The sequence below is a fragment of the Netta rufina genome (assembly GCF_964035555.1).
Source record: "Netta rufina genome assembly, chromosome: 3".
Taxonomy (NCBI): Eukaryota; Metazoa; Chordata; class Aves; order Anseriformes; family Anatidae; genus Netta; species Netta rufina.
In genome coordinates this window covers 62,371,382-62,387,025 of record NC_140125.1, presented here as the reverse complement: position 1 = coordinate 62,387,025, position 15,644 = coordinate 62,371,382, and the positions used below count along the sequence as shown (strand labels likewise).

Here is a 15,644-nt window from a genome sequence, read left to right as displayed (position 1 = left end):
GTGCTTATAAATGTATTGCATAACTGCAAGTAGAAGGTACTGTAGTTGTGTAGGTATTATTTGTTGTTTTTTTCTAAGCATTAGTATATTCATAGGTTTAAACTTGGGTGTAACATGATAGTGAAATGATTTTCATCTAGTTTGTTATTTCTTTAATATTAATTTTGTACTGTGTTTTCTTGCAGGACACTGTCAACCATTTGCTGCTGATCTTCATTGATGACAGTCCAGTGAGTAAAGACAGAATTAAAACTAGCCATTTTCTTTTCCTCTGTTAAAGGAGCTTTCTTACCCAGTTGTGTTTTGTCATTTTTTTTCTACAGCCTGAGAAAGCAACTGAACCTACTTCTTCATTGGTTCCATTCCTTCAGAAATTTGCAGAGCCAAGAAATAAAAAGCCATCTGTAAGCACAGGCAGTATTTATTTGCTTTCCTGTTTTGCCTAAGTACTTTACTTTACCTGATACATTTGTCTACAGCGTTTTGCTTTATGTTCTCACTGAAAATTTGAAAATTGGCTGACCGTGTTTTTAATCTCCTATTAAGGTCCTGAAACTGGAGTTAAAGGAGATCCGAGATCAGCAAGACCTTTTATTTCGGTTTATGAACTTCCTGAAACAGGAAGGGGCAGTCCATGTGCTGCAGTTCTGCCTGACTGTAGGTAAGATTATATGTGTGCTGAGGTATATTTGATGATCTTTAAAAGGTTTAAGCATTTGCACGTTTAAGTGAATGAGCCTAAGAACAAGGCAGCGTTGTTACGCAAGAGATTGTCTTTCAGGATTTGTGTTCATTTAATTATGTACTGATTTTTTCAATGCTTATCTTGGCAATGTTAATGTCTGTGGACTCTAGGTTGTAACTTTATTTCTGTTTATTGATAAAGTTTGTACATTTTAAAATAGAATATCCTTGTAAGGGGAAAATTCTGGCCATAGATACAAGGTACGGCTGTATCTTTAAAACATGTGGTTACTAAAGTATTCCTAAAATGAGCCATACATTGTGAAAAAATTCTCGTGTTCTTTTATCTCTAAAGCCTCTGTAAAGAGCAGAAATATACCAAGAACAGGAAAACTGTTGAAAACTCCTCCTATTCAGTAACCTGTACCTTGCATTTGGTTTTACCTTTACATAAGTGTTGTCTGAAAAGCCTTTTGCTTTCCAGTGATAAGGTTTTCTGTGAAGTTTCTGTAATTTAGTGATTTATTTCAAGGTTTTTGGTCAACTAGTGGTTAATTATTGGTGTACCAAAAGAATACATTTTTTTTTTTTTTGTAAACAAGTATTTCTGTGTTACATAGCAAATAATGGTCCTGTCTTCATATCCCAAGCTCATATGTATAGCAGCAAAAGATGTTTATTTAAATTAGACAGGCTTTATCTCTGAAACATTGCAGAAGTTATTAGTTATTATTTAAAAGAAATATAAGTGATCTCTGTGCATGCACTTTCTTATGGGCTCAGTATCCTTCAAACACGTTGGCTTTTTGTCAAGAAACTCTCAGCAAAGTGATTACTAGTTCAGTGCTGGTGATATGTGTAGAGGTTTCTAAGCCAACACAATTCTCTAGAGCTACTTCCTTTAGCGGGAAGGTTACTCAGACTCTGGCTATTGCTAATGACCAGTCTTTTTTCTACGCTTCAGAATTTTCTTCCTTCTAAACTTCTCTTGCACAATCAAATAATGACAGGACAAGGGGGAATGGTTTTAAACTAAAAGGGGAGATTTAGATTAGAGGTTAGGAGGAAGTTCTTTACTCAGAGGGTGGTGAGGCACTGGAACAGGTTGCCCAGAGAGGTTGTGGATGCCCCATCCCTGGAGGTGTTCAAGACAAGGTTGGATGAGGCCCTGGGCAAACTGGTCTAGTAGATGGCATCCCTGCCCATGGCAGGAGGAGGGGGGGTTGGAACTAGATGATCTTCAAGGTCCCTTCCAAGCCAAGCCATTCTAAGATGTTTAAAGATGGTGAGTCTGTAGATTACCTTTTGAAACTGAGAGTGAGATTTATGTCTCTCAAATTATGCTATCTCAACTAAACGCCTACTGCAGGTGATTTTTCACTTGATAGAAATATTGTGGACTTACAAAGGAAACTAAATGCCAAAAAACAGACGGATCTTGAAAGACTTTCTCTGAAGAAGCTTATTTCTGTCTATTAATTGAAAAACAAAGTGAATACTACCATATTTTCCCTTCTTTTTGGATAGCGTTCATGCCATTCATGTGACAAGCAATAAATCAAGCAGGATTGCACAATGATTGTGCTGAAAATATTTTTTTTTTGTTGGGGAAGTGCATTCTGAAGTTATCCCGATACTAAAGATATTATTGATGCGTTGGATATTAGGAATGAAATAGCAGCAGAATAGGCAGATGACTAGTTTAAATGGCTGTTAAGGCTCTTCCTGTGCAATTATAGCTTCATGGATTTATCCTCACTATGATAAGAAGAAATTAGTTTTAATGGCAATATATTTTTAGTAATTACATAAACACATTTAAATTTTAATAAGAATGCAGCTACCTTGATTTTTGAGATGTCTTCTGTTTGTTTGTTTGTTTGTTTTTTTTGCTTTGTTTTAAAGTTTTCTGAATGACTGTATCTGCTGGAAAATGAGTTGATGTTGTACGTTGCTTCAAGCTGATACTTGTTTGCCAAGTTGATCAACAAATGCATTTTCTCTCCATTAATTCTCAGAGGAATTCAATGACCGAATTTTGCGACCAGAACTATCAGACACTGAAAAAATGGCTCTTCATGAGGAAGTCCAGAAAATTTACAAAACCTATTGTTTGGATGAAAGCATTGACAAGATTAGATTTGACCCATTTATTGTGGAAGAGATTCAAAGAAGTAAGTTTGAATTTGAAAGAAATCATTTACACTGAAAATTGAACAGAATTCTGTAATAAAGTGATTGTGTTAGATGAATTAGTCTTTAATCCTTATTTTTTGTTGTAGCTTTTAAGATGTTACCCCTATGCTGTGTTTAAGCCTTGCTTTATCAGTTTATTTCTATTTTTGTCAGGCTTGTATTAAACTTTGTATTAGCTTGCGAAGAAAAGCTGATTTTTTTTTCCAAATTTTCTGTAGTTGCTGTAGGTCCATATGAGGATGTTGTGAAACTTCAAACTATGAGGTGTCTTTTTGAAGCTTATGAGCATGTACTTTCTCTCCTTGAGAATGTCTTTACTCCTATGTTCTGTCACAGTGATGAGGTAAGTCTGACAGATTTGAAATGTTAGTCCTAAAGAAAGATTGTATTTTTTTCCTAAGATACACTATTTACAAGTTACGTGCATGTGTAACTGAGAAAAGTCTTCATTTTCCAATTGGTTTTGAGTTCTGGCGTTTAACTAAATCTCAGTAAGAAAAATGAATTTATTCTAGCTCAACATCACATCAACAGAATAAAAAGAACCAATGTCTATTCATTTTTGATTTAATAATTTATGTATAGCGTTGCTCTTGCAAAATCCATCTCTCCCCACACTCTCCCTTCTTTTACAATTGCAATTTTGGTGCAAAAGTAATCTTCATAATAGACCCATCACACTTCAGAATATCTGTATTTTCTTTTTAAAATGAAATGGTACTTAAAGTTACAAAGATTTTGTATAGGCTCCTTCAATGTTACTTCTTCCAAAATTTGAAAGTCTAGTGTGTGTTCTTAGGAAGATCATTCAAAGTGATGTGTTAGGAATTTGAGATGGTTCTATGATTAGTGATGAAACCTGGGTTCTGAATGCATGTTTAAAATTCTTCCTGTTGGCTGCACAGCTGTTTAAAGCCTTCTAATAGGAAACACTTTAAACACAGTAGTTGATTGAGTTCTTGTCCCTTTTAGAGTTTGTATAAATCAGGCTGCGTGCTAAGCTTCTCACATTTGAGGCAGATTGTATTGACTGCACTGCAGAGAAAGAACTGGGGGTTCTGGTGGACAGACTTGTTAGAGAGGGTCCAGTGGAGGACCATGAATTTGATCAGAGGTCTGGAGCACCTCTCCTGTGAAGAAGCCTGAGAGAGCTGGGGCTGTGCAGCCTGAAGAGAAGGCTCCAGAGTGACCTCGTTGCAGATCATCAGTACTTAAAGGGGGCTTATAAAACAGATGAAGAGCATTTTTTTGCTTTGTCAGCCAATGACAGGATGAGGGGGAATGGTTTTAAATTATTAGAGGGGAGATTTAAATTGTATGGAAGGAAGAAATTCTTCACTCAGAGGGTGGTGAGGCCCTGGCACAGGCTGCCCAGAGAAGCTGTGGATGCCCCATCCCTGGAGGTGTTCAAGGCCAGGCTGGATGGGGCTTTGGGCAACCTGGTCTAGTGGGTGGTAACCCTGCCCATGGCAGGGGGGTTGGAAATAAATGATCTTTTCCAACCAAAAGATCATTTCCAACCTGAGCTGTTGTGTGATTCTCTGACTTACTCTGGAAATGGGAACTTGCCTCACGTGGTGTTACACTTCATAAAGTGTATCTCTCAAAAATGATATTGATGGTCACCTTTTCAGTAATAGCTGTAGTGCTTCAGATGCTTGATTTTAGCAAGGAGAGACATGGATTACAGTGCCTAGTTTTAGTTTGTTCGAATTACAAGGCTATGTAAACTAAAATAAGTAGTCCTGGGAGCATTTACTACAATTGCAATCTGTCCTTTTCTGGATGAATGTTCTAGCTCCTCAATTGTGGTCAGCTTGCCTTTTACTTCTGATTTTTTTTTTTTTTGAATTGTGCAATGTTATTGCATAGGAGCCCTCACCTCAGTCCAATGTTTTCTTTGATGCCTTATTTTTCTGTTATAGTACTTCAGGCACCTTTTAAGAGGAGCAGAGTCACCGACACGCAATTCAAAGTTTAACAGGTAGGTGTGGTAGAATCTTTAAGGTTTTTTTCTTTGTTTTCTAGCTGAAAGTTTCAAAATACTAAACTATGGAATTTTTGCTACTGCCTGATACTAACCAGTGGTACTTCTCTTAAATTGACAGGTTACATGTTGAAAGAGTAAGCAAAAATTATACAGGCTGTTTCTTTGATTTGAAGTGTTTTCTATAAAAGATTTTAAAATGTGATTTTATACCTCGATGTCTGAGAAGGGGAAAAATAAATGTACAATGAGGAAAAAAATAAGAAAATCAACACTTTATTTCCATCTTACAAGTGACTAATTATGAATACCATTTTGCTGTGAAATGCTGGTTCACCTTGGATTTCAGCTCTTAAAGAGATTGTGTAGCCAATTCGTTCATGCTATGACAATTCTCTCTTGCTGTGACAAGTAAGATTTGCTATTTCTTCTAGCTCAAACATATTTTCTGTCCCCTCAATTATCCACATTCATTGCAGAAATGTAGTGTCAGGAGCCTTGTTTCTGGGTTAGGGCTATATACTTGCACGACACCTTCAGGCTCCAGGAGTCTGTGAACAAGAAAAGTAAGCATCTCTTGTGGCATGAATGAGAGAGCTCTTCCACTGTGGGGTCGGGACAAGTAAGTGTCAGGACTCTTTTCATCTCTTTTCTCCTGTTTTGGATGTCTCAGTCATATACAAAAATCAATTACTTTTACATTCTAGCCAAAAGAAGGAAAACTTAAGTGAGATGGTTTTTAATTTGGGTAGGCTTTCTTTCTTGGTATGAACTAAGATCAACAGTAACCGTACCTTCAGGAGGAGTAACAGCAAATTATTTAACTTTTTCTGCATAGACACATACTGAGCAACAGCCCTCTTGACTCATAGCCTACTATGAGTTTTAAGTAATGTGAGATCCCTTTCTCCTCTGCTAACGTTCTTCAAAAACTGCAGTTTTTCTCTTGCATCTCCGGCTGTAACATCTATATGTAGTCCTTGTAGTTCTCACGGATCCAAGGCTTCAGCTTAAGAGTAGTGCTTTCTCAGACTGGTGCTGACAAACTTCTGTTCCTTAGCAAGGAAGTGTAGAAGGCAGCTTGGCCAAACTCTGTTTCTCCCTTACATGATATTTCACTATGAATGGTGACCTTAAACCACACTCCAGTTTTTGTTGAAGATGTCTATAGGTTTTCATGCAGACCTAAAAATCTGCCTTCTGGTATCTTCTCCAAAATAATTCATGTTAAGGGTGAAAGTATCCTATCACACACATCTTAAATCTAGTTAAGTTGTGAAAACATTTAGGCTACCTTCTTGGTTCTTTCCTTTCCAAAAAAGAAAGGGTGAAAGTAGAGGCAGTCTGTAGGTGGAGTTTTGGAAATAAATCTTTACAAAATAAGCAAATCTTATGTTTGGGGACCGTTGTCGTACATTTCCTTGGAGTTCAAGCAGCATCTACAGTGTTACAGATAAAATGAATCTGTTTTAAATTTTAGAATGATCTGAATGCCCTGAGTCAACACTATGGCTTGCTGCCTGAGATACTGTATATTCCTGAAGTGGTGCCTCTGTGAATATTCCTATGAAACAGAGGTCCTATCTGAAAGTAGTTGCTTGTTGCTTTGGAGTTTCTGTCTGCAGAATCTGCTATGGACAATGACTGCCAGAAAAAATACGGAAATTACTTATGGGATTATCCCAAATGTTATCCACATGCATATACCTCATCCTGCCTCTTCTTCCTTCTTCTAGCATTAGTTCCAGCTGAGTGAAATTGCAGGCAAAGAGATTAGTTTTCTTTTCCACATCTTTGATTTGATGCTTTGCTTTGCATGTATTGCATAGATGATGCTTTTTAACAAGTCTGAGGTCAAGTAGTTGACTGGCAATCCCAGTGGAATGGACGTGAGGACAATGTGTTGAAAGATTTTAGTTATCGTAAGACAATGTCATCTGTATAGAGCAGTTTCTAGAGAATACAGTGGGGAAAGTAGGAGGAGTATACACAGATACATATATCAGTGTATAATTTCCATTTTTAATCAGTTTTTTTTTAACTGTATAAAGCAATCAGAATTTCTTGTGTATGGATCAGACAGACAACATCTGATGAAAACTGTTGATAAATGACCACCCTCATAGTAAAGAAATTTTTCTTGATATCTAATTTGAGAAGAAGCATTGTGATTTGTCATCATTGGGTTAGCAATCAAATTAAAACAGTTTTCAAGTTAAGGTCCAAGTAGAAGAAATTATTAACAACTTTGGGGAGTGGTTAGGAATAAAACGCCCAGAATTAAGTAATTGTATGTAATGTAATTGTTTCTGTTAGTCATCATCAGGTCCAGTTTGCTAGGATATGTTTCCACTTTCACAGTTACCGTGACTTAAGACAGTGCAAAATGCCTTAGAAAGTAGATCCTATTGCAAAACAAAATCTGAAATTTGAGTATTCTGATCCAGTAAACTATATAATATTGTATCAGTTTGTCCAGAGTTCAGTAGCTCCAGTGAATTAAAAATGAATCATGTGCAGTGGCTGTATTTATGGATAAACTTAAACATTTTGATTGGAATTACTGGGTTGATGACTGAGGCATTGATTCCATGTACCAAGTTATGCAAGATGTCAAAAAGAAGAGACAATTCTTAAAATACTTTATTTTTTTTTTCTAATTAAAAGTGTTTTCTACTTTATCTAATACATAGGACTTTATTATATAAAATAAGTCCATAGGCTTTTCTTCATATTAACCAAATGAACTAGATTCCTACGTGACTTTCCAATATAGATTACAGAAGAAGTTTGCTACCTGCTTGGCACCTTGTGAAAGGTAACTTGAACAACAAAAGTCAGCAGAAGCAGCTACTGATTTAAAAAGAATGAATGCCAGTGAACGCTCAAAAGTTTTAATAACTAAGGTTTTAAATTCAAAGGCAATGGTGCTGATGACACGTGCAGGCTCCTGTTCTTATTTCTCTTTGTAAAGAGTTTAGGTCAGGAACTCTATTCTACCATGGCTTTGATTAATCTGTAGTGATGGTTCAAGCCCTAGTCAGTATTGTTGAGATAGGTCTGTAATTTTTTTTTATTTTTTATTTTTACATTATTTTCTCCTGGGCTCGGGGGTAATTTTTGTGCCTGTTGTTGCAGAAGTAGCCTGAGTTTGGATGACTTCCGGTAAGTCTATCTAACACTCAATAAATGTTGTGTGCTACTTGTGCTGCATCTATCATTACTACATCACACAGCCTTTATAACAGCAATTAATCATCCGTTTTACTTTTAAAAACGTGCAAATGTCATATTTTAACTGCATTTCTCCCCATGTCATCTTCACATTTGTTTAGAAATTGCTTAATTACTAATTTTCATAAGTTTGCAAAATATTAATATTCTTTGCTGTTAACTATTTGTCTGTTGTTAGCTTGGAAATACATTTACATAACTTGAAGTGTTTTTTTGCCTGTGATTTTTAGTTCTTCCAAAGTTTTCCACAATTTTCTTCCCTGCATATCATATTTCCAGATTGTGTTTGAGGTTTCATCCACTTAACTGCTCGTTTTACCTTGTACAGCTGTGTCTAGTAGAATTGCCTTGGCATTGCATGCAAACATAACTGCTTTATGAGTATTATGTTTAAAGTTAAATACTCAAAGACAGCAATTTCCCAAATTAATCATCTATGCAGCCTTTCTTGTGACTGTCAGAGGTTTGATTACAACATGTGCTTTTTTTTTTTTTTATATAATTTTCTTTATTCATGCTCTAGGTAGTCTGTGGTCACTCATTAACGTCTTAATAGCTGCTCAGTGGTTTTTCTCATTATTTGTGCTGCTTCAAATACATTCTATCCAAACTCAGAAAAAAATCTTTTCATTATGGGCTTTTCCTTTGTATTGTCAGTGGTAGCATCGGTATTTATGTATTACTCATAGCGTTCTTGAGTCTTGAGGGAACATCAGCAACTTCATTTTACAGATTAGGAATCAAGTTAATGGAAACTTTTAAATCTTTTATGTGCCAATTCAGTGTATGGAGTTATAATTTGCTAGTGTGCTGGGCAAGAAATAGCATTAATATAATTTAGCTTGTTGGTTTTAAGTGCAGCTCTGCACACTCAGCATTTCTCCTAATCAAGTGTAGGGATTTGGGCCAAAAAAAAATGATACTCTGATTTCATACATATCTATCGGTTTGTCTGATAGATTCAGCCTATCTAGTGGTACTTTACCATGCAGAGGTTCACAGCAATTTTCTTCAACTGCATAGCCCTGACTTGAGGGCCACTTGAGATCTGTTCTGTGCACTGAACGAGCCAGGGATCCTATAAGAAAATTATTTTGTGACCCCCCATGATTAAGGAATGGCACTAATGCAATCTGTGTCCTGCAATTCCTAGCTCTTGAGTGATTAACAGCTCTAATTTTATATGTTACATTTATGTAAATTCTGCAACTCTAAATAAATAAATAAATAAATAAATCTGACCTGCTGTCATCACATCATTCATCGGGAATGTTGGCACTTGCAGACTCTCCCTCTCAGAGCCTTGCCTTGATGGTCTAACATTGCTGTTTTGTGGATCAGCACTAGAGGGAGTGGGATATTTTCCCAATAAAAAGTTTTGTTTGTATTTGTTGACAGTAGCAGACTGGCAAGTCTTGGCAGACTTGGTTCCTCTTCCAAACTGGCCACTGCCTCTCCTCTTTCTTCTTCCCCGCTTTGAACCTGGCCATGTCTTAATCCCATCTGTTCCCTTTCACCTAGCCTCAAGTTCTTTCTTCTATTTCTACCTAGCCAGTGAATCTGTTATTTTCCATCCTGATTCTTGGGTGTTTTTTTAATTTTGCTCAGCTTCTTCAAAAGTCTGAACATGCAGTTATCTCCATGTCTCTACTAACTTCCCCAGATTTTGTCCATGCTCATCTAATCTCGTTTATGCTCTGTGTGCTTGCTCAAGTATTTTTTACCAAACCAGTCCTATGTTTTTACCATATTTTGCCCACTGTGTGTCTGTGTAGCCTCTGAGTCACCAGTGTGTGTTCTTAACTTGTGTTTATCACTGTGAAGAGAGGGCCATCCTAGGTTGTCAACTTAAAACTGTTCCAGTGTAGTACTATTCGTGAGGTATGGTCTTACAGGCACAGCTGTATTCTGCCTACTGCTAGAGCCTTAGCAGAGGGAAAACAAACCTTCACAAATCCAAGCCTGGGATACTCTACTAAATCTGCAAGCTTGCACAAATTTGCAGCTCTCAAGACTTCGAATAGTAAAATTTTGATAGGAATGACAAAAACTTCAAAAGTCAAGTCAGAAGTATAAAGCATTCACCTTCTTATAAAGCTGTTTAGCTTTGAATACCATTCATATGCTGCTAGCCTTGTGTTTAAGTTCCTGCACACGCTTCAGGTAGATCCCAGATGTGGAAGAAGTTCAGTTCAGCTCAATAGCACACAGAAGTTGTTTTTAAATTGAGTAGGATTGTTTGAGCATGGATTAATGCTGCAGTCAGGCAACCTTATCTTTGGTTAGCAGAGATGGAAAAGAGAGATGGTGCCTGCCTCTGTTGGAGCTGGTAATGATAAGAGAGAGCAAAAGCAAAAGACTTGAAAGAACAGTGGATTATTTATGCAATTTTAATCATGTACACAGTCTGGGTAAACTTTATAAACAGGAAGATGTTTTTTGCTAGTAACACAGAGGTGATTTGAGTCAGCAACTGGTGATGGCTGCATAGTTTTATGAGGGATGGAGACACGTTACCTGCTTGTTTTGTTACTAATTACTAAAAAGTAGTATTGACGTTTTTCATTTAAAGGAAATCCACGTTTATTTAGGATATTTTTGGTACTGTAAAATATTAATTGTCCTTTGAGTCTTAGTAATCTGTAATGTTCTTCCCTATTAACTGTAAGTATCAAATCGCTGTAAGTAACCTCAGGTTGATTCCACACACAATAAACATTTTTCTTCCCAGAGTTAGTCATGACTTGCATTTCTACTTAAGAAACAGTCTTCTGTACTAAGCCTTCTGTAAGGCCATAAGAATGCTGTGAAATTGTTCTCTCAGTGCAGAGTGCTATTCCTGCCCAAACTGTCTTGTTCCGTAACTTGTTGCTTCTAGGACTCATTATCGTAAGTTGCTTTATTTCTTAAGAAAATGTTATGTCTTCATCTTTCATTCAGGCTGACTCTTCAAGCCAAGATTTTTCGGTTGCATCTGTTTTGTCTCATGCTCAGTCTTGTTCCTTGTGCATTCCTTTTGTCTGTCCCTAATGCTTAAAAGTCAAGATCTATCTTGAATCGTACATGCTTGTAAAATTCTGGGATGTTTATGTGAAAAGTGCATCTAACTACACCATTTATAGTACTTGGCAACAGTGGATAAATGTTTAAATGAGAGTACATGGAAAAGGACAGAGTTAGTGACCTTCTTGGTCTGCATGCCCGTAGGAATACCAGAGTCTCTGCTGTCATAACAAAATTGTTTTGCATAGTTAATTGTTTATTCTATGGACTGCACTGCTGTGATGTTGTTATAAGAGTGCTAATGTTAGCTCATAGTTAAGCAGATGGGAAATCCAAACCAATCAAGAAATTCTTGGTAAGAAATAATTGGTAAGACCAATCAAGAAATTCTGATGATTGATCAACAAACAAGTTTGCCATAAATGAATTTTAAGTTAGGTGGAATTGTAGAGGTATTGACTATGTGGGTTTGCTTTTTTTATTTCTCCTCTTAATCTGCAAATTCTGGGCAATGACCTGCTGAGCTGCTGTGTAATATGCCCTGTACTGTGAACTCTGGCTTCTGTAATCCTAGGACCACACAGAAAAGAGGAGAATCATTTGGAATCAGCAGAATAGGCAACAAAATAAAAGGCGTATTCAAGAGTTCTGCAATGGAAGGAGCTATGCTGCCTAATTATAACTTAAATGAAGGAGAAGATGACTTTGTGAGTAAAAGCTCTATGTTTTTTACTTGACCTTAATCATTTTGTTTTCCTTCCTACTTGAAAATGTGAAGTTTGTCTTTTTTGCTGTCTTCATTGCAGGTATTCCATAAATAATGTAATCAGAAACCAGCAACTTAGCCTCATTTTCCATGTATTTGTTCATAAGTCAAGGCTACGTCCCCAGTTACCTTTTGAGCTTTAGTAGAGAGAAATAATAAAAGTAGTATTGTCAGATTGTTTTCTAAGCAATTAATTTTTCTCTAAAAAACATGCTGTGCCATTTTATAGTTCTGGGTGATAAGATACTCATGGGACATGGCTTTTACTTTGAAATTTGCCACAAGGCCTTAAAAATATTAAATAAATTAATGGAGAAATTGCTATGAAGTTGGTCCGTGATCCATTGTATTCTCTCATGATCATAAACTAAGTAGTTGTTTCTAATTTGTCTTGGGTGTCAACTTCAGCTAATGTTTTTCTTTCATGCAAACAGCAGTGAATAGAGCCAGTGGTAGAATTATTGCTCGAGATGTTTCTGTCTGAAGCACAGTTGAGGGATAAATGGAGAATTTTAAAAGAAGCGGGAGAATTGGTCAGATATTGGTAGAATTTTTTTTTAACAATGTGTCTTCAGCCTTTTGTACCTGTTGTTCACCAAATGACATGTTTATCACCTTGATTAACTGCTAGCTCATTTTCCACGACCTAAAGATAAGTTTAAATACAAATTTATGTTATTAATCTTGTTCAGAATTGTGTTCAGAGGAAGGTGGAAAAGAATCAGCAATGTAGAACTAGAAATGAATTTTCTTTAAATTGAGAATTTTCTGCATTTCTTAATATTCTTCTCTTTGTATAATTCATGTCTTTTAAATTGTTGCAATTAATTTCTTGAGCACTTAAGTTCTTGTTGATGTCATTTATCTTTTCACTCTTGGGAGGCCAGATTCTGATGAAAATGGGTTAATTTTCCAACATTGCTTTACAGGCTCTAGTAGCCAAGGGATATAGAAGTATAATTCCCGTATAATAAGGGAATTATGAGTAGTAAAAGTATTATTGAAGCAGTTGTACTAAAGCTTGGAGAGGGAACATGTTTTTGTTTCAGAGCACAAGAAATTACTTGTGAGAAGTTCCTGAATTCAGTGAGAGACAGACAATGTAGAATTTAATCTTTATGGAGAAAACTGACAATGTTTTTTTAGGCAAGAATAGAAAGTTTTAAGTGCAGCATCATTTCAAATCCTTTTATTAAATACATTCAGGAGAAGGGAGGATACTACGCTTTTACCAAAATCACTTTGTCTAAACATTGGGAAATACCTCACTCCTTTCACTTGGTAAGCACGGGTGGGAAGAAGAGTAGGGAAAAGAAAACACCTAAATAATGGGAAAGTTCCTATACATCCAATGAGCTGGACAGACCCGTGGCTTCGCTTCCTGAGTGAATATGAAATATACAGAATTTAATAGTTTAACAATATCACAGTAAGCGCTGAAGTGTAGTTTCCTGGTGAGTGTCACATAGTCAGAGGAAGAGCTGTCCTAGTCAAAACATGATCTGGCAAGTGCTTCAGACAGTATAATTGTAAAACAGCAGCAGTGCAATACACAGACCTAGCAACTTTTGATTAGTGCATGTGCAGAACAAATGGGATTCATTTCTTACTCTAGAGTTTGATCTCAATATGGTATTGAAGTAATTGGTGTTCATGTAAACTGGGCGGATTCAAGGTAGATAGAAGGTGAAGAATGGTAGTGAAATGGAGCTCTGTGCATTATTAGAAAAATCAGAACAACGTCTCAGCTTCAGGTTTGTTTGTTTGTTTGTTTGTTTGTTTTTTGAGAAAGTCTTATTGGCTACCATTAAAAGCCTGTATGAAAAATCATGTGGTTTAAGGAAATCATGTACAGATAGAAGTACATGTAAGTACTAGCATTCTTCTGTGGCTCTGAGTGATAGCTTTGTAAGCTGCTAACATGATAACAGTAATTCCATGAAACGAGACTTGGTCTTTTGTAAACTAAATTTAAATATAACAAGATGTTGTGCATATTGTATCATGGGTATTGTTCCCAGGTTGGCAAGAAGACCTGTAGGCTTGGATTTGTGTCTCTGTTGGGTAAAATAAACAGAGACTGAGCCAACTGATAACTGTGATAGATTGGGGGCCTGATTAGAAAGGATTATAACCTCCAAAAGTTCATGCTTCCTGGATTATAATTAATGAAGTGCTGTGGTTCCCGTAGTGGGAATGCCTGAGAATATGCATAGCATTAGTGCCAAAACCAGGCTGGAAGTCAGGTGATGGATTGAGGGAAGTTACAAAAGTGTGGAACTGCTGCTGATGGAGTACAGCCTCAGAAGGGTCAAGAGAACAAGACAGCGAGTTTATGGCCCCTCTATAAGCATCTCAAAAGACAGCTGACCTCTATATCCTGTCCTTATGCTACCTCTGTGCAGTGGTGTCAGTGCAATCTCTGTGTCAGCCACTAGGGTAATACAATGCATAAAACTAAATGAGAAGTAAGAGTTGCAAGCGAGGGTAAATTAAAGGAAGAAATAAACTAGAAAATGTAGGCAAGAGTTGAGTTTTGATGAAATCTATACCTAAGCAAGTAGTTGCTGCTCAGAGAGTATCTGTCCCATTTATTCCATTCTTCTGTAAGTTAGTCCTACAGTTGTATCATGTAATTTGTTTGTTTCAGGCTTGGTTTATTTTTGATTAATTTGGTTTATTTTTGATTAATTATTTTTGATTAAGTGAAAGAGCACAGCCTGTGATTTAGCCCTCAAATTGTGAACTATCTTAGCAGAGTGCATTCTATGTGGAATTGAGATTGCTCTTTGCCTGCCACAACTTCGCTTTTTGTTGAGTAAATTGGGTAAATGGAAGGAAAAAGTGTGGTGGTTTTACATGCATCAGGGACTGGCTGCAGCCCCCATTCCCTGTTCTCCTGCACCACTCGGGGGAGGAGGTAGAAGAGGGTGGATGAGGGGAAGGTGGTTTTAGCTTCCCACTGTTCTAGTCTGCTAGTGATAGGCAATAAATTATATTAATCTCCCTACACCAAGTCTGTTTTATCCATGATGACAGCTGTTGAGTGATCTCCCCGTCCCTATCTCAACCCATGGGTTTTTCATCATATTTTTGGCCCCTGGCCTTTTGAGGAGTGAGAGAGCAACACAGAGAAGCTTAATTACCTGTAGGTATGAAACCACCTCAGTGAGTTGAACCATTTGTGTTTCAGCTGCAGCTGAGTCATGGTTGTGTGAATATTGTAGCACAGCCAAAATGCATTTGTTAATATGTGGGGAGCCAAATCTGCAACTCATGAAATTATTTCAGGGATGCTGTAGTGCTATACTGCATTAATTAGATTATCCCAACCCAGGCAAAGCTTGTTAAGTCATCTAGGCTTTTGCCTTTGTGGGGAGTTCAGCTGTAAATTGTGAAGCTTAAGGGAAAAGAACTTAAAATTAGACTCAAGCTTTTCAGTTTGCTTTAGTTTCATGTTTAAAATTTGTACGTTAAAATTTTCTATTTTCACTTTAATAAATGGTGGTATTCTTAAGTCTATATAGTTGAGTCTAAGACCAGCGCTACTCTTCCTTTTCACACGTGCTGTCTCATTTGCAGAAATAATTTTCATTACTTCTGGTCGCTTTTCTACTATTCTTTGTTCCATCTGCTGAATGAGAATCAGCTTAACCATTGTTTGTACAAATAAATTGCTTCCCAAGGATAGCTGCTTAAGCTTGGATTTTTCAACTTAAATGTTTAAGATAATCTTTGTTTGTGATCCTAAAAAAAAAATACGGTACCAGAACA

The 15,644-nt window shown here is 36.7% G+C and overlaps 1 protein-coding gene across 2 annotated transcripts in view; it reads left to right on the top strand.

Moving 5' to 3' along the window:
• SNX14 (sorting nexin 14) overlaps positions 1-15,644 on the top strand; it is a 53,033-nt gene that overhangs the window by 20,459 nt on the left and 16,930 nt on the right. Inside the window, exons 10-17 of one of the 2 annotated variants that reach the window (XM_084283301.1) lie at positions 186-230; positions 324-404; positions 547-661; positions 2,703-2,858; positions 3,099-3,223; positions 4,806-4,864; positions 8,006-8,032; positions 11,679-11,811. In XM_084283301.1, the coding sequence (XP_084139427.1) occupies positions 186-230; positions 324-404; positions 547-661; positions 2,703-2,858; positions 3,099-3,223; positions 4,806-4,864; positions 8,006-8,032; positions 11,679-11,811 (741 nt within the window). The remainder of the gene's footprint in view (positions 1-185; positions 231-323; positions 405-546; positions 662-2,702; positions 2,859-3,098; positions 3,224-4,805; positions 4,865-8,005; positions 8,033-11,678; positions 11,812-15,644) is intronic. The other variant, XM_084283302.1, reaches the window with a different exon arrangement.